Source organism: Macaca fascicularis, chromosome 7 (genome assembly GCF_037993035.2).
Source record: "Macaca fascicularis isolate 582-1 chromosome 7, T2T-MFA8v1.1".
Lineage (NCBI taxonomy): Eukaryota > Metazoa > Chordata > Mammalia > Primates > Cercopithecidae > Macaca > Macaca fascicularis.
Window position 1 is genome coordinate 137,956,114 of NC_088381.1, and position 18,797 is coordinate 137,974,910.

Below are 18,797 nucleotides of genomic sequence, written 5' to 3' on the forward strand. Positions count from 1 at the left end.
CTACCACAGCTCTTACTACTACTTACATCTTCCAACTTCGCAAAGTTCGGGTTTTGACAAGTGGCATTTTCCTGAAGTACTTTTGCTTAAAATATACTGGGTTTGACACATTGGCACCTGAGTGTGAGAGGTGGTGACACCTTCACCTGAGTCACATCTCCTCAGAAGAAGCCCACTGTGGCCCCCTGGACCTTCCACTGAAGAAACACAGGGAGAAGCAAGCTGTACGTAGAGAGATATAAGTATAGCTTTTATTTTTTTTTGAACCAACCCAACATTTCCACCGGCAACTGTCAACATAGCTTATGACACGAGCACTGTTTCTTTTTTAGTTATTTTTTTCTTAAAAAATGTGTTTAAAATTAACAGGTGTTTTTTAATTTCTCCCCCCCTCCCCTTAGAAAATGTATTTATGTCAATGCAGAAAGCCTAAAGATCCGTGGGCAGTTTTGTGATGACATCTTATGTCTGTTTATTTGCGTGTATGTGTGTGTGTTAAAGCCAGGTCTTCCCACATTTGTTGGGAAAAGGTCTGTAGAGCACAGAGATCTCTTTCTCTAAAAACCCAGGCTCCACAGGATTATGACAACTAAGATTCCTCTTACTGGAGCAAGAACTACCCCACAGGCTGGAAAAAGAGCTTCATGAAGTTTAAAAACAAGCAGGAACGTGGGAGAAATGAGGAATTCCAGTTCCTATCTTGTAAAAATGCTTTCATATGTGACCTGAGGGACCAGGAGAGGTGAAGGGAGCCCCTTGTTCTCTTATAAAATCTCTAAGTTTTTACACTACTTCAAGAAATATAGTCAGCCCTCTTTGTATAGAGCATTAGGAAGCAAGAGAGTGGTGAAGGTGACATTCCTCAGGCACATTGACATTTAAAATACAAACTTTTCACTTAAATCTCTCACTGGTTGGATATCTCTTCTCTCCTGCCTCAGGTACAAAGTCAAAGATACTAAGAAGGACTGAATCCCTTTTGTTCTTCCAGTAGCCCTTTGTCATCACACACCATTCCTATTTTTGTCCCATCTCTCCTACTTGGTGGGTCTTCCTGCAGAAGGATACACAAGTGGACACTGACACAATAAGACACACAGAACTGGAAAGACTTGGGCAAAGAGGGACAATTGCTTTTTGTATTTGACTTGATTCAACATAAGTATAAAAAGCTCCTCCTGCTCCAGTTGAAGCTCCTGTAAGATCTTTAGTACCCTGCATGGGTGAGTGAGCTTATGTCTACCCCAACGCCATCACTCCTCCCAAGAACTGAGAGAAAACAGTGAGATGGGGAACTGGATCTTGATGGAGCCAAGGGGTGGTGGGAGAGCATACGTCTGAAAATTCATGTTTCTCTCTGTTGGCTCAGACCTGGAATTCCTTCGTGGCACCTTTTTCACTCACTTCAGGAAAAAAAAAAAAAAAAAGACAAAACAAAACAATAAGCAAAACCTAATGGCAAAATGAAAGCAACCAGAATAATGATTACAATGAAAAAAGAACCCCACCTAGCCACATGAATGTGACTCATTTTCACGTCTTATCAGCTGAGTGAGATAATAGGGACGTATGGAATTGGGCAGAGAGGAGAAACCCTGCCTCCAAAGAAATGAGAGGCAAAGGAATAATCAGAAGGTGGAATAGAAGGAGGTGAAAGGCTCTGACCTTTGCTTTGGGTCAGGGATATGAGGAGGAGATGGGGTGGAGGTGGATTTGTTGCTGTCGTTTGTTTGTATTTAATTAAATACTGTGTAAAGTCGGTGATTCCTCCATTGTTTGATTGATTAAGACTTTGCCCTTTCAGTTCATTGCCAGGGCCTAAGTTGGGTGAAGTTCCTGGGGCTTGGGTCCTGATGCTGCCTCTCTAGGGCAACACAGCCTGGAGAGGTCACTGGTGGGGAAGTGCCCTTCTCTTAGGAGAAGTCCTAGGCCTGCCCTGTCGGAGGCTCTGTTCCGCGGCTCAGAACCCCTTAATGTAGCAATAGGCCTCTAGTGTGGCAAAGAGTATGTAGAGGAGCCACAGGCTTACAAAGAGCCATGTCGTGGCGAGCTTGCAGCCACGGGGGCCACCAAGCTCCCCTCCCAGGTGTGGCCGCCGTCGGTACAAGAGCACGCTGATGCAGACAAATGCAAAGATGGTGAAGAGGGTGACAGAGAAGGCCAGCGTGCCAGCCGATACGTGGAACTCCTGTCCCTGCAGAGCCCAGTAGATGGCGGCCACGGACCAGGCCAAGCCGATGCCCAGGAAGACGTTGACGGCGTTGCTGCCCGTCACGTTGCCAATGGAGGCGTCTGCATATACATCCTGGAGGGCAGCAGCTTTGCTGGCAAACGTATCTGGAAAAGGACAGAGACACATGGGAGCTGGCAGGAGGCTAAGGTGTGCAGGGTCTGTCTTCCAGTATGCCCAAAAAGCAGCTTGAGCTGGTGGGCTGAGCCCGGGAAGGAGAGACAAGGGCTAGGGGGCCACTCCTACCTCCTAGCTCTGCTACAAGCAAGCGTGCGGCCCTGGGTAGGTCACATCCCTAGTCTGGGCTTCCCGTCCCTCATCTGCAGTGATCTAAAAGATTCTGAAGGGCTTTCCAGTTCTGATATTTACTGAGTGGGCTTATTGTTCTCCTTTGACTACTTTTTCGATAAGGGAAGTTTGCCATCCCATAATATCTCCCCAGGGAACCTTGACACCGTGGGAAGCTGCTTGGAGTAGATGCCTGATTTTAACTGTCATATGGGGCATTTATTCACAAACCACCAACAGTTATTGAGCAATGCCTACTGACTCAAAACTGGGCAAGGTACTGGATTTTGGGGACAGAGGACATGCTGGGGAAGCATGATGGGGACATGCAGGGTGAACTGTGGATTCAAGGAAGACGGGGCTCTGTCTTTGTGGTTTTTATGTGTATCACAGGGCTTTGCAGGGGGTTTGACTTTAGATCTTGGTACAGATTGTAGCTATAGGGAGGACTGTCAGAGACATCTAGCCCAATCCTTTCATTTTACAGGTAAGAAAAATAAGGGTCAAATAATTTACCCAAGGTCACATAGGATGTTAGCAAGAGACTTGACCCTAAGGCCCTCAGGTAAGGACCCTTTCCATATCATCAACTATATCCAAAGAACTTCAGCCAAAGCCACTAAATCAGATGAGTGGATCACAGGATAACCTTCTTAAAGCCTCAAATGCTGTTAGCTGTTGTCTTGGCCAATTGCAAGGACTTGGAGCTGCCTAAAGATATTTGCCTGGTTTGCTTCATTATTGCCATTTTTTTTAGGTCTCCCAGAGAAAACCTCTTACCCTGTCTCGCCTATGGCTTTGTTTTTTTGTTTGTTTTTGTTGTTGTTGTTGTTTGCTTCCGATCCTCTGATATTTCTTCCCACCTCTATGCTTTCCCCCATATTTCCTCCCTCCCCTCTGATAGTTCAGGTCCCCCAAGGCTTGGAGAACAGAGATCACAGGGCATCTCATCCACAGGCCTTCCCGGGATCATCCATCTAATTTCCAGCCTCCTGATGCATTTCCACGATAGCTAAATCTCTTGCATCACTAATGGACAAATAATCCCACTGGCCTGCGCTGGGGTTTTGGAAAGAGGTTTTCCTAGAATTTGATGTGAATTCAGCTACTATCTTGAAGGATATGTTTGCTTGGTACAGGAAAGATTTCTCTTGGTCCAGCAAGAAGAGTCCTGTCTGATGAGATTTAGCCTAACCTCCTGCAGGAGGATGCGCTCTGTTTCTTTCTGGGGCAATTGGGATGCCAGCTCCCTGGCAAAAGTTCAGAATTCAGAGGCCCCAAAGCCCCTAACTGAATTAAGTAAAGAACCTGGGCTAGTGCAGCCCCTCTCTACCTGCTAACTCTTACATTCAGGCCCAGCTTTCATCCTTATGCAGTACCTTTGCTTTTTCTTCTTAGGATTTAACAAGATAACTTTCATTATAGTAGTTAAGTGTTATCTCCTTCACTAGATTATAAACTCCACGTGGAGAAGGAAGCATGTGTATCTTGCCTTTCACTATAGTTCCAAAAACTAGCACAATACTGTAACAGGCATAATACGTGCTTAGTAAATATTTATTCAACAAATAAAGGAATGTCTGCCCCTTTTTGTTTGTCTTTGAGTGTTCCTAAGAAAAAGAAAAAGTATGTAATTCATCCTATAAAAAGATAAAAGCTGTGGAGCTTCCTTTGCCTGTTCTGCTAGGAGATGCTTTGTACTCACAGTGTCCTTCCAAGTAGAGGAGGCCAAGAATGTATGCGGGCATTTCTCCTTTGATATCTTTGAGTTGGCTCATCTTTAACCTCTCAGAGATCGCCAGAGGTAAATAGAAGGAGAACAATATCTACATTCTTTTAATTTCACTCTTTGCATCTATTCACATAATGTGGAGGTTAAGAAATTGGACCACTTACTTGGGCATGTAGCTTAACCTCTGTGGGCCTCAGTTTCTTTGTCTGTGAAGTGGGGATAATAACTTACCATATTTAATAGGGCTTTGGGAAACATTACAGGGAGAAAATGTAAACGTGTAAATTGCTGAACACACATAGTGTCTGTCAAATTGAAAGTGCTCAAGAAATATTAGCTGTCATTACTAATGTCATTAGTTATCTCTTTGATTGACTTTTGTGCACTTTAAGGGCAGAGGCTCTGTTAAGTTCAGATCTCAGATGGTATGGAAGATAATCAGATGGAGTCCAGGGGTCATTCGAACCAGGTAAAATCCTCTTTGCAAATTCAAGCACCTCTCACTCTCACCTGGGACAGAGGTGCCAAATGCCACGAAAACAACAGCTGTGACTGAATCCTTGAGACCAATGGTGCAGCCGAAGTGCGAGGCCAGGTCCCCAATGATGGCGGTGAGCATGCCGATGATGAGGATGGAGACGGCGAAGCAGGCCCAGCCGTGGCAGTACTCTGTGGGGGGCACACAGGCAAACAGCACCTTCCAGAAGACTGTCAGGAAGTGCATGACGTAGTCAAAGCAGGAGGGCAGCCTCTCCTCCCCGGATTCATCCTCATCCTCATCCCCTGCTGGAGGCAAGATAAACAGGCAAGAGAAAGGGGAGCGAGGTCAGATAATCATTCATAAGAAAGTCAAACCCAACCTGCACCACAGGCATCATCCGCTAGAAGGGGACTCCAGCTGTCTTCTGGGCAGCTGATGGGGGCCAGGGCCAGGATGCCAGAAAATAGTTGGGAAACAATTTGATATGCCTCACCAGTCAATTTGAGTGCAGGGCACCAAGGTAGAGTGGGAGAGAGAGGGCCAGGGAATAAGGAAGAAAAGAAAGAAGGAGATTAAGATGAACAAGACAAGTGGAGCAGAAAGAAAGGAGGATGCAAACCATCATTCTCAGCAAACTAACTCAAGAACAGAAAACCAAACACCATATGTTCTCACTCATAAATGGGAGCTGAACAATGAGAACACATGGACACAGGGAGGGGAACATCACACACTGGGCCTGTCAGGGAGTGGGGACTAGGGGAGGTATAGCATTAGGAGAAATACGTAATGTAGATGACGGGTTGATGGGTACAGCAAACCACCATGGCACGTGTATACCTATGTAACAAAATTGCATGTTCTACACATGTACCCTAGAACTTAAAGTATAATTTAGAAAAAAGAAAGAAAGGAGAACGCACAAGCTGCATTTTGTTGTCTAGGCAAAGAAAAGTGAAATCAGTTCAGCATGGCCACTCTTCACTGGACACCAGCAGGGCTCCTCTCAAATTTTCTGACTTGACTGCTGCAGTAACCATTGTGGCTCTGGTCATTATCTGTCGCCTGAGGGATGGCTGTCATTCCAGATCATGAGAATATACTGCAGAGTCAGTGCCATCCTCCAAATATCTCATGGGAAAGAGCAGGATGGGCCTTGATTGTCCTTGCCAGGAATGTGGGCAGAGTTGCCCACTCAGCAGCCCTGGGGGGGAGGGTGTGCTGAGGCATGCCTGTGCCTTGCCAACGGCAACCTCTGTCATGTTTTGGCATAACTGGTAGAAGCTGGGTTTTGAAAGAACAGGAGTCAGAACACTTGGGTTCTCATTCCAGCTTTGCCATGAAGAAAATCTGTAAGCTGGGGTAAATAATCTCTTATTTCTGAACCCCAGGCCCCTCCTTTGTAAAAGGAGCGGGGTGGATGATGTGGCCTACATTCCGTGTATTGTCTCAAAGGGGCACAGTCAGGTCATCAGAAGGGGGAGCTAGAAAGATCTAAAGCAGGCAGTGAGAAAAGTGGGGCAGCCGCAGCAGCAGCAGCAGCAAACCTCTCTTCCTGGCTGTCCTTTTGCTCTGGCTCTGGGGCCTTGGGGATATGACCCTGTGGGTTGCTATGACAACAAAGCCTCTCAATAAAATATAAGGCCAGTAGTGCTCAGCAGTGCAAGGAGGCCTCAGTGGTGCTGAGGTGATAGTGACGGTGGTTGGGAGACCCTTTCCGTCCATGTTCCAACCAGCAGTCCCCACAGGCTGCTAGGACTCCTGGCTGTGCTGTGGGTCGTTACTGAGGGAGCCTGTCAGTAAATGCCGAGGGAGGGGTTTGGAATCATCCAGGGTGTTTTGTTGGAGAGTCAATGCAACACATTTTATAAACTCCTAACTCCCACATCTCTAAATCAGAATTGTCCCACATTTTACAGAAGAGGGGGACCAAACAAAAGAAAAGGAAGAATGACAGAAATCAGAATTTATTGAGTTTGGATTTTACACAAGACTCTGTACTTTTCTACCTTTCTGAGAAAGGTAGCAGTAGTTCCCCTTTGGGATGAGGACATTGAGGTCAGAGAGGGTACATTGTTCCACTTCACACAGCAGAGCAAGGATTTGAAACCAGAGATAGCCATGTTTTTCAGTTACGCCACGATTCTTTTCCAAAGTGATCCAGTGAGGCAGTAGGCACCTAGGACTAGAGCTGGGAAGACTGAACATACAGGCCTGCCCAGGGAATGGCCGACGTTTTTTGTTTTTTTTTTTTTTTTTGAGTAAGAGTCTCGCTGTGTCGCCCAGGCTGGGGTGCAGTGGCGCGATCTCGGCTCACTGCAAGCTCCGCCTCCCGGGTTCACGCCATTCTCCTGCTTCAGCCTCCGAGTAGCTGGGACTACAGGCGCCCGCCACCTCGCCCGGCTAGTTTTTTGTATTTTTAGTAGAGACGGGGTTTCACCATGTTAGCCAGGATGGTCTTGATCTCCTGACCTCGTGATCCACCCGCCTTGGCCTCCCAAAGTGCTGGGATTACAGGCTTGAGCCACCGCGCCCTGCCGGCCTACTGTTAACGTGGCTTTATGCTTCCTTCTCAGAGGTTGCCTGCTTCTCCCAGCAAGGCCAGCCTGAGACACTTCTCACCTGCACTGACGGTGATGGCCTCCATGAACTGGTCCCTCCAGGAATGGGTCCCCACAACCAAGGCCAGGTTTGTCTTCTTGATCAGTTTGTCCACCGTAGTCTGTTAGGAAGAGAAAAACTTGGAACCATGAGGTTAGAATGCTCAGAACCAATGAGGAGTCTGGTTCTTCAAAGGAATGAAAGATGCCCTGTCTCCAGGGTGTTCTGACAGTTATGCATGGAATGGCCTTGGGCGATCTCTTTTGAGGCAATCCTTCTATTTCCCTTTGTTTTTGGTTGTAATCTTTTTGTTTTGTTTTGTTTGAGACAGGGTCTCACTCTATCACCCAGGCTGGAGTGCAGTGTGCAATCATGGCTCATTGCAGCCTCAACCTCCTGGACCTAAGCCATCCTCCCACTTCGGCCTCCTGAGTAGCTGGGACCACAGGCATGTACAACCATGCCAAGCTGATCTTCATTTTGTTTTATTTTTTGTAGAGATGGGGTCTCCCTATGTTGCCCAGGCTGGTCTCAAACTCCTAGGCACAAGTGATCCTCCCACCTCGGCCTCCCAAAGTGCTGAGATTACAGGTGTGAGTCCCTCGCTGCCTGGCCTGGCTGTGACTTTTGAAATTGGCTATTTAGAGTAATACAATAAAGAATAATAATAATGATGTTAATATATCTTGCCCTGTAGTAGTGAGTTTTAATATTTTTGCTTTAAAAATACAGTTAAACAGTAGTGATAATACATCTCAGGACTTTCTAGCCCACTTATTTCACATTCTATGTTATGTTTCTTCACAATATTCCTAGCATACAAATGGCCAGCACTATTTGTTTCATGTTACAAATGGAGAAACTGAGACCTGGGGTGAGTAAGTGATTTGTTCAGTTTCAACTTCACATATTCACTAGTGAAAGTGGAAAAAAACACCCCAGGTCTTCTGCCTCCCACTTTAATTTATTTATTATTCAATTAGACCTCACTGTTTGCCTGACCTTGAACTCATAGGACTCTTCGATGATGACTTCTAGTTTGGGGTGTTCACCCAATACTGGCTTTCCCATCTCTGCTATCCTCTTGGCCTCTTCTTCCTCCATAGTCAGCTTCCTGTCTGTCAACTCTGCAACAAAACAAAATCGGACTCACTTTAACACCTTTTCCATTTCCTGAAAGGATACAGCTCAGAGTATTAGACATGGGCAGTGGGTATAAAGCAAGTAACTCTTGGGAATGGGAAGTTTATATATACTTTTAGTGCGTCTTTTTATGAAGTACTAAACACTTTATAATCAGACCATGAGAATGTGCCTTGCAGGCTGGGATAAGCATTCCTCTTTCTCTTTTATATGTGGGTGGACAACCTGATCCAAAGGTCTCCTGAGAAATAGCATAAAGTGAAGTTCTCAAGACATTCAGTGAGATGTTGGGGAACTGGGAAGAAAGGGCAAGTGTTTTGACTCTGAACTATTTTGAACTGTTGGGCCTGTTTGTTCAACCACTTCCTGTAAGAGTTCTTGAAGGTGCAGAAGCACATTTATTCCAAGGAAATGTCTACTGGTTTCACAGCATCTTGACTCATTTACCAATGGTCCCTTCTCATGTTGAACAGTTTTTTTTTTTTTTTTTTTTTCCACTTTGGCTGGTGAGTCCATTTTAAGACCACTTCTCCATGAAGACATGTTTTCTGGATTAGAGTGAAATAGAGATTGAATCTTTTTATTCCCCTTTGATTAGAAAATTGCTCTTGGCAGCTTGTTTCTTTCAGAGCTCATTTAAACATCTTCCCATCCAAGTCCACATTCTCACAAGCAATTAATTCTTTTATTCAGCTCCTTAATTGTTTTCATTCCACACAGTAAACCTCCCAGGGGAATCCTGTAGTCCTTGGATAATCTCAAGGACAAAATGGGTCAGAGGCCAAGAAGGTCTTTTTTCTCTAGCTGGGGAATTGGTGAAGCAAGGGGAGTCATGAGACTCCAGCTCTCGAGTTTGCAAGGAAAGAAATTCACTGAAAAGACTATAAGCCAAGGGTTTAAGTTACCAAACAGAGCGCCTTATATTTTATGTAAGAATTTTCTTAGTTGGCCTGCAGGAAGATGGTATGAGAGTGTGCGGAGACTTCCTGAGCTCGCTGTTTTGCTCAGTGTTTCGGGCACCAAACACAGAAGGCAGTCCTAAAATGTCTGGGAGCTGTCCGTGGTGCTGTCCTTCCTCTAGTGCTGGTGGCCACTTTTGGAAACAATGTTTTCTCAAGGATCCATGTCTTTCTGCATATTTCCAAGTCAGCAGACATCCTCTAGCAGCCTGACTTCATTTAGTCTATTGAATTTTAGTCTCTAATTAGTTAATTCTGAAGGTAAATCTGGGTGAATCTAGGGTTCTGGCTATGAGGTCAGCAACCCTAGAAGCCAGACTGCAAGCTACTCTGGGAAAAAGCTCTTAGAAAAAGCCACACAGATTCCATACTCTTTTTCTTTACTTGCAGGTTTAAGCACCATATCACAATGCCTATCTTAGCAGTGACAGTTTTATTCCACTTCTTCCTCCTCAATTCCCCCATGTCATACTTTACATGTGACACAATAACTTTACACCAATATAATGAGCTCTCCAGTGACATATAAATGTACCTGTCTAACCCCTTGCCCACCTATCAATCTAGCACCTTATCCATCTGGCAGGATATTGATCTACTTACTGACCTGTGCACCCACCCCTGTGGTGACAGTCAGTTTTTCCATCTAGCTTTCTGCAAAAAATCCCATTGGCAAATAACCAGTCCTCTATCTTTGGATCTCCTACAGTCCCACAGAGGCTCTCTGTATATATTTGTTAATTGACTGAGTCACATGTCTCTAAGTTAATTCTAGTTTCTAGTTTCTTGGTTTGGCAATAATTCCTGCCTTTTTCTATTTTTGTCACGATCATTCCTTTAAATTCAAATTTTGTTTATTTCTTGAGAGAATTATAAGTCTCCAATTCAGAGGACCATAGTGATTCTGATCACTTGTTTATGTGACTCCTCAGAATTTCAAGTAAAAAGAATAAATGGCAGGTGATCTAGATATTCAGACTGAGTAAATAAACTCTCAGTTCTAGGAACAGGAAGAGAGGCTGGAAGGGGAGAGAGAGATAGAACATGAATAGGATGGAAGATTGAACAAATATTGGAAGGACAAAGAGCTTGCCAGGCCAGGCAAGAATAGGACGTTGTGAACACTCCGCAGAGTGATGCAGCTGGTGCTCTTCCTGCAAGGTGCCTGAGCTTGGGAGGGTGGCTCAGAATGAACATATTCACTCTCTGTCTTTCACCATCAGGCACATTAATCATGTTTGCCTGTCCACCTAGGAAAATTAAAACCAGGATTTGAGATTTCCAACGGGTTGAAAGGCTAATCAAGTGCTCCTAAATTAAAGATTTGCAGATTGAAAGAGCTAGGAAAAGAAACATTTCCTTTTTCCCATTTTAGCTTCTATTGATGTTTGCAAATATGTTAAAAGTAGAAAGAAACTTAAATTACAATCTTTGTTATGCATATATGTGGGGTGGGGTGGAGGAAACAGTTGGAACAAAGAAGGCTTACATACCTTCATAGGCAAGAGGATGAGTGAAGTGGAGAAGAAAAACCCAGTGCTAGGAAATCAATACCCTGGGAGAAGAGTGAAGAACAGAGGGTTGGGGATAGCCCTTATCTTGTTGGTATAAAAAAGAAGCAAAAAGCCAAGGAAGCTGGAGTAATTGCGTTTTCTCCACAAAATAAAAATGTAGGAGTTACCTATATATTTTTTTTGTTTAAGGCTCCCAGAAGGCAAATGTCCTTACTATGTACACCACCCCTTCCTGAACCCAGGATGTAGTCTGTAGGTGACTTTGAATACCAATGAACTCTGTAAGATGTTTTGCCTCTTAAGTGACCTTAACGTTTTTTTTCTGTGTTCAAAGAACTGATGAAATGTAAGATGTGCTTTTAAAATATACTGAAACTGTCTTGTGTAGGCCACTCTGCTTGCACAAAGAGTTATAGTATTGCTAGACATGCTGAAAATGCTTTCATATCTGCTCATGAAGTTGAATGTTGTTTATGATTGGTTTCCACTCACGCAAGCATACTTTCAAAGTAGGTGCATGTCCTCTACAGCATCTAGATTCTGCATGAGAATCTCTCCAAACTAAATTCTCTAAAATTTATATTTCCAGCCAGAACACTGCCCCAACCCCCTATCCTAATTCATCTTGTTCATGGCACATAGGACTTTAAGGGTCAATGACAAATGAACCAAAATTCTAGCAATTTAAGGCTCAGCTGTGATGAGATGGAAGAGCTCCAGGACTGGTAAAATTCCAGATTATTTAAAAATTGCTTTTCCTATTCTCACAGCAGGTTTGGTGATTTTCCCTGGAGCCCTTGGGATTAAAGCATTTTTTTTTTTTCAAATCCTATCACAATTACGTTAGGAGATTCCAGCTCTGAATCTCACTGTCTCCTCCCCCACAACATGAGATGGCAGATGAATTAAGACTCAGGAGAAGTCTATGACCCACCATCTCCTTGGTAAGCTTAATTTCTCTTCCTGGTCCCAGAGAGGATCAGCTATGCTTTTACCCACATCCACAGACAGAAGTGATACTCAAGGAATTGCCTTCCTCACAATTGCTTTCTCATAATTGCTTCAGGTGGGAAAATAAATCTCCCAGTCCTTGGGAGAAATTGTCAGGTTAACTTGAGCCTGCAGTTCTTATTCAATAAATCAAAGGACATTGGTCTTAAACCAAATAATGGCACTGGCAAGAAGTGGAAAGAAAAGAGGGGGACAAGACATCGCTTACCTGGAGGTAACAGGAGCACTGTTTGCAAATGGATACCAGACAAGTGGAAGAAAGAAAAGGAAAGAACATTAAGGTCCCATCTTGAAAGTATTCCCAGGTTTTGTGGTTGCTGGCAGCATAAGGAAAGCAGTGAGCTTAGTAGGTGAGAGCTCAGCAGCCACATGCAAAAAGCAGATTTGGAGCATGCACAGAGCAGTAGCAAGACGTGTGAGCCACCAGAGACTGCTGAGCACCAGGTCCCTGGTGAGGGCATTTGCTCCCATGCTTTCCCGGCTGCCCTAAGGGCTAGGAATGGAGGAATGAGGATGGGGAACCAAGTGGGTGGGTTGGTCACTCATGACTGTGTAGGATATCAGGTTATCACATCCATTCTGTAAAAAAAGAAGTGAGAATCCGGTTATCATGAAAACTGTGTAACTAACTTATCAGTGGTAAAAATGACCATGGGGCTTGAATGGGAGCTCAAGGAAATGGGTAGCATTGTGTAAGAGTAGAACAGTGCCCAGGTCTATGTCTTCCATCCCTAACGACTTAGCTGAACTCATGCTCAGCTTCTCAGTACCCATAAGGTTTCCATGACCACAAATGCCTTCCTAGCTACCATGTTGACTAGAACTTTGACTTCCCCTAAAAGGATGACTTAGCAAAAACGTAAGTCCTGCAGAATGTTTTCCTTGAATGGTTTGTCTTTATTATAGATCTATCCTGGGTGTTAGGGCTATGGGCTCCTGCCATTTTGTATCACCTCTGCTAAGCAAAGTCCTTGCATGTGTTAGTGTTCAATTAAGTTTGGCTGTTTGCTGTCTATTTTGGCAACTGTCTTTTCCATAGATCTCATGGTGCTGCATCTCTGGTTGGGTGATCTTTCTGTTTCCGAAAGGATAGGCTAAATCAGAGTCCAGGTATTCGGGAACAGAGAAACAGTCATACCAACAGCTATACATAGATGGGAGATGACAAATGCCAGGTCCCTATGTGGATTGGGAAACTGAGTTAAAGACACACCCAATACAGGTTGTCTCTAGTCCTTGAATTTGTACTTATGCTGAACCCTCTTAGAGTTTAAGATCTAAGAATTAAGGAAACTCTTGTGACACACCACATTTTCATTTCTATGGTATCTTAGTACAGCCCCTCACTCCTTGGCTCTCAGATAAAGGTCTGGGAAGAACTTGCCACATATTCGTGGTGTGGTTGGTGACTGATAGAGATTGCTGAGGAAGGAGTGTGTGTTGTGGGGGAACCAGGGGGGATATGTCTGTGAATTTTTTTTTTTTTCCTAAGAATCTGCAGGAATGCAACTCAGGCCTGTGATCAATCATCCTATATTCACAGCCACTAAGACATATGTGGATCCAGAGTCTGCATGATACATAAACAAGGCAGTTCACTTTTTTAGGTATCTCCCATGTAGAATTCCAAAGGTTAATGGATCAATGATTTTCCTCACTACATTGAGATAGATAAATATATATAGGCAGATGGATGGATAGATAGATAGATAGATAGATAGATAGATAGATAGATAGACAGACAGACAGACAGATAGATAGATAGATAGATAGATAGATAGATAGATAGATAGATAAGCAAGAGCTTGTTTATTCTGCTCCTTCCAGGAGTTTGCATGGAAGAGCTCCTCCTGGCCCCCAAGTTCCAGGGGAGATCAGAGATCCCAGCACACAAATGAACACAGGTGGGCCAGACAAAGGCAGCTCTTCCAGAAAGGTCCCTGATGCCCTGTTTTTCACTCATACATGCCACTGAACATCTGGCCCATCCCTAGAGTAGTGAGAAGGCCTGCAGTCGTCTGGAATTCTATCATTCTCTGGTCATTGTCTCCATGAATCCAAGACTCTCTGCTTAGCAGTTATAGATGGGTCACTGAGATCTGGGTAGGCCAGCTTTGACTGACACAATACCTCGAGGGTGTTTTTCCTGCTGCTGCTCATGAGAGAAGCTGGAGCTGAACTTTCCCCTGTATTGATCTCCCAGGTCAGGTGAGAGTCATTTATTCCTGCTCAGACACTCCAGGGACAAGCTGGAAAGAGCGTAGCACGGTGAGTAATTAGGAAGCATCTGGGCAGCTTGTCAAGATGAGCCCATGGATGTGGAAAAAGGAGGACCAAACTGGTCCCATTCTCGAGAGAGAGAGAGAGACAGTGCTTTCCTTTCCACCCCAAGGCTTCCAATGTCCAGGCCCAGGCCCAACAGTTTTGATTATGTTGCTCAGTGTTGCTCTCAGAATTCCACTTCTAGACTCCAGAGCAACTGTGTTTCCTATTTAGTCTCCCTTTTTTCCAACTCCCAGCTCATCCAGAGCTTTTGATCTCAACTCCGAAGTCTGTTTTGTTTGCCAAAAATAGAGTCTCCTATTTCAAAACCAGTCTTTCATTTTTTAATGCAATTGTCATTTTGACCATGCAGAGACTATGCCACTCTGAATGTTTCAGACTCTCCCATACAGTAGTGATAATGAAAAGCAATTTCCACTGTTCTATCTCTCACTCTGAGAACAGCGGGGAATTCTGGAAATTTGGATGGGTTTCCATTTGCTTCTGAGTCTAGACAATCAGGTTTTATGACCTTTCACCTTATGGTCTAATGTCAAAATACGGGAAGGACTGAAGAAACTGGAAATTAACTCCCTAGAAAATGTAGACAATAAAACAGGCAGCTGAGAAATTGACACATTCCTTGTTGGCACGGTTCATCTTGGCATCTTGGTCACTGGGGAGATCTGGAGGCACATCACACAGGCAGCTTGCTGAAATCCTTGTCTTCTCACCTACTCCCTCCACCAGGGTGTTGCTGACATTTCCCTGGACAAAGAATCCAGTGCAAAATAGGAAGATGTCCTCAAATGGGGATTAGCCATACACATTTGCATTTATCTAGGTCTCCTGAAGACTTACCTTGGGTCACTCTCTGTCCTGCTGTTGGTAGAGGTTTTTAAGGGAGGCATAAAAGAAGACCCTCTTTACTGGTGGAATAAAGGCATATATGGACTTCCAACTCTTCCTCTTGTCTGGGGCCACTGCCTTCCTTCCTGTACGCTGTACAATCCTTTGTGCTGCTTTCATTTGCATCTAAGTAGCTTGGACTGTGGAAAGTGATGAAAGTGACTTACAATTGGCCTTGGGTATCTGCTGCTTCCAACCAATTATGAATATGTGGAATAAATGCTCAAGGGAGGTGGCAGTGAGGTAGGACAGATGCTGAAGCAACCTCTGAGAATATTATTGGTGGCAGGAACTGGAAGTTGGGCAATAATACAATGTGGAAAACAATGGAACCAGAGATAAATTCTTTCTTCCAGCACTCTTTGGTAGTCAGGCTGAGGGCAACATTTTATTGAGTGGCCAAGCAGAGAACCAGCAACGGAAAATGGAGAAGAGTTCTGCCCCTAGAGCATCAGGTATGTCCAAACCAGTGCAGGCACGGAAGTGGTCAGCTCTGCAGGAGAGTCCCCAGCAGACAATGAGAACTGACCGATCACACTGAAGAGGCCTGTAGAGGATCCTTTGGGAATGTTGTTGCTGAATCTCTTAGATCTGTCCTCGTGTGGAAAGTTTTATGCTGCTCTTCGTCACATGAATATGAACTAGTTGCAGTATGATCACCCCTTTTTGACAAACAGGTGGATTTCACTGCTCCATTTTCTAGGAGGCTCCCAGCAGCATATCCCAGCAGCATATCTCTGAATGGGAGTATGAATGTCCTCTTGCTATTTCCCAGGAGCACCCTAACCTATTTCCACATCTATGCCTCCAACACATTCAAAGTAGTGGCTTCCAATCATTTTCTTCAAGGGAAAAAATCCTTCCTTATATCTACCCTGGTTGCAACTTAATCATCCCCTGAGGGAAGAGCCCCTGGCAGGTATTCTCCAACGCATGCCCTAAGGAAAGCAGGAGATGAGGCCACTTCTCCAGTGTGGGGTGAGGGCTACCTTGGGATCTGGGCGATATGTTCACTTGCAGATGCCAAACAAAGGCAGACGTCTGTGAACCTTCCAATACCTGTCTTTCAGAGATCAGCACCAACTGCACCATTTAGAGTCTCTTCTATTGGAAAAGCCACAAGTCAACACTCCAGGCCTACCCAATGTCAGTCCTTTTCTGGGGCCCCTGGCTACGGGAATTTTCATACCTGGAACTACTTCCTTCCCTTCAATTTTCTGCTTTAGAGGTTGCATTGTCCCAAAGTAGCCTGAATAAGGTACTTAACCTTGGGCTAGAAACAAACACTGAATGGGATCGAGTGGGATGCCCCGAGGAGGAAGAATAGCTCAGGATTCCAGATTGCATGATTACTTCAGAAGTCAACTCTCTCTCCGAGAGCTCTCAGAAGCTGTGGCCTCTGACAATTGGTACACTTTCCCATACCACGGTCTGCCCAACTGTGAAACAGTCAGACAATACACTTACCTCCTCGAAGGGCAGAGGGGCCTATGGGCCACTCCACAAGTGAATAACCTGCCAAGCATTCAAAGGAAGTTGGGGAATGCAGCAGAAAACTGTCAAAGCATCATTGCAACCCAAGCCCCAACGCCCATCCCAGACCCTCCCACATTCAATCCAGGCTAAAGAGTGGGGGAGGGGGGCAGGGGAGGAAGGCAGGGAGGGAAACAGGCATGCACCGCATCACATTCCTTTCTTTTTCTTCTCCTCCGCACCCACCAAGGAATTTTCACATTTACAGATTACAGTGTAGGGGTGGAGTGGGGGAGAGTGCAGGAGCCCATGGCAATTGAATAATTGTAAAATTGTAGCAAAACAGGGAAATAACTCATTAGGGTAATGAGGAGTTGAGGCTGCAGTGCTGCCCAAAAGGCGGGAAAGGAGGAATTTGGAATAAGCTAAGGCTAAGAAGGCAGAGATGATACCGAAACAGGGTGAGAGCGAGAATACAGGAGGGAAAAGAATAAAAAAATCCATTGGTCAAAAAGAGAAAGGAGGAGAAGGGAAGAAAAGGAGGGAGACAAAAATATAGTTGCTTTTTCTTTCTTCTTGTTGTTTTTCAGTTTGTTTTAATTTTTAATTTTTATTTTTTTGTTGTTGTTTTGTTTTTAAAGAATCTCACACCTGATATTCCACGTTCCATCCATTTCGGTTCACCAAGGGCAATGAAGAAATTCTCTTGCCTTTCGTATTCCTCCTCATCTACTATTTTAACCCTTATGGTTTTCCTGTAGGGACAACAAGAGAGAGAGTGTGTCGACTGGGTCGGTAGATTGGTTGGTCACCTGGAGCACAGCCTTTAAAATCATTCCCCATCATTCCTGGCACATGCAGTCCAGTCCCACCATGGTGGCTTTCGACAGGACCATGGTGGATTGTGTTGTTCTCAGGTAATAAATGGTCTTAGCTTTTCTTGTCTCCTTGGTCATAGTTGTTCTTATGGGTGAGAGGGGCAGGGAGCCAGGAGGCAAGGAAAGGTGGGCAAAGGAAGGGAGCCAGAAGGACAGGAGGGGATGAGAAGGCAGAAGGCGGGTAATGGTGTGCAGTCATTTTAGACCTTGCCAACAGTTAGTAGGAAGTGAGTCGGGCAGCACATTCCACTGGGTGTCACATGGTAACAGTGGCATTTCTCTGGGCAACAGGTAAACTACTGACCCACTGGAAATGACCCAGGGTCTTCCCACAACAGGAAATATGTCAGCAGAACCCAGGGTTTGTGTCCCTTCTTTGTGTCTATACTCACTTCCATTGTGAGTTTCAGAAAGAAAATTTTAAAAGGAAAGTATTTATGAGGAAGGGAAACCAGAGAGAGGAAGAGAAGAGGAAGACAGAGAGAGAGAGAGAGAGAGAGAAGAAAGGGAGGTAGAATTGTGTGATCTTCTCATTCTTTATCTCATAGGGTTTCAGTGGTGGGAACTAAAATAAATATGTATTAACCACAATATGACATAGGAATCCTTTACTATTTACAGCTGATGCACTTCTGGGAAAATGTGAAGAAAATGATGTCAATCATCAAATTCTAAATCACCTTTGGGCTTCTATCACTTAGGGATGATGTGTCCCCAAACTGGTTTCCTCAATGTGAATTATCATGGATCTGGGGCACAAGGTGATGGAAGTTTCTGTTCATCTCTGGGTATCTCAACAAAACATAGCATCTTTTAAAAACAAATCACCCAGGGAAGAAAAGGTTCCTTGAAATTCACTCCCCTCCAAAGACTGGCTCTTTGTCATTGGAGAAGTTGCCTTTTGGGCCTGGTTCTTCCTATGTGGTTTCTTCTGGTCCTTCATGGAATCACAATGGTGGCCAGCAGGTCCTACTAGCGAGCCAGAATTGTAATTTTCTGCTTTGTTTTTCTTTTTCTTCTTTTTTGGGGCAGGGGGGAGATTGGGGGAGGGGAGGCCTAAGAACTAAATGCTCTAAAGGGTAAAGAGCATTTACCTAAATGTCTCTTCAGATCCTTTGATGATCCTGCTACCTTCTGTGGATGTGCTTGGCTTTGCCATTTATAATGTAGTAGACTGACCCGAGGGAGTTTGTAAGGCACAGGACTTGCTGTGCATTTGTGGAGTGTGTACTTTACAAGTACAATCACATGCCACATAAAAACGTTTCACTCAATGACAGACCACATCTACAATAGTGGTCCCATAAGGCTATATA

The 18,797-nt window shown here is 44.6% G+C and overlaps 1 protein-coding gene across 28 annotated transcripts in view; it reads right to left on the reverse strand.

Annotated features, from left to right (window-relative positions):
* Positions 1 to 225: 225 nt before the first annotated feature.
* Positions 226 to 18,797, reverse strand: part of SLC8A3 (solute carrier family 8 member A3) — a 142,301-nt gene continuing 123,729 nt past the window's right edge. For 7 of the 28 annotated variants that reach the window (XR_012415905.1, XM_073997637.1, XM_005561634.5 and 4 more), the window contains 5 exons: positions 17,255 to 17,358; positions 8,335 to 8,459; positions 7,354 to 7,453; positions 4,761 to 5,036; positions 226 to 2,337 (listed from right to left, as the gene is read on the reverse strand). Coding sequence is in view for 24 of the 28 variants with exons in the window: in XM_073997637.1 (XP_073853738.1) it covers positions 1,961 to 2,337; positions 4,761 to 5,036; positions 7,354 to 7,453; positions 8,335 to 8,459; positions 17,255 to 17,358 (982 nt within the window). In the remaining 4 variants the exon portion in view is untranslated. Of the gene's footprint in view, positions 2,338 to 4,760; positions 5,037 to 7,353; positions 7,454 to 8,334; positions 8,460 to 12,167; positions 12,186 to 17,254; positions 17,359 to 18,797 lie in introns of all 28 variants that reach the window. The other 21 variants (XM_073997635.1, XM_005561626.5, XM_073997642.1 and 18 more) reach the window with 7 other exon arrangements.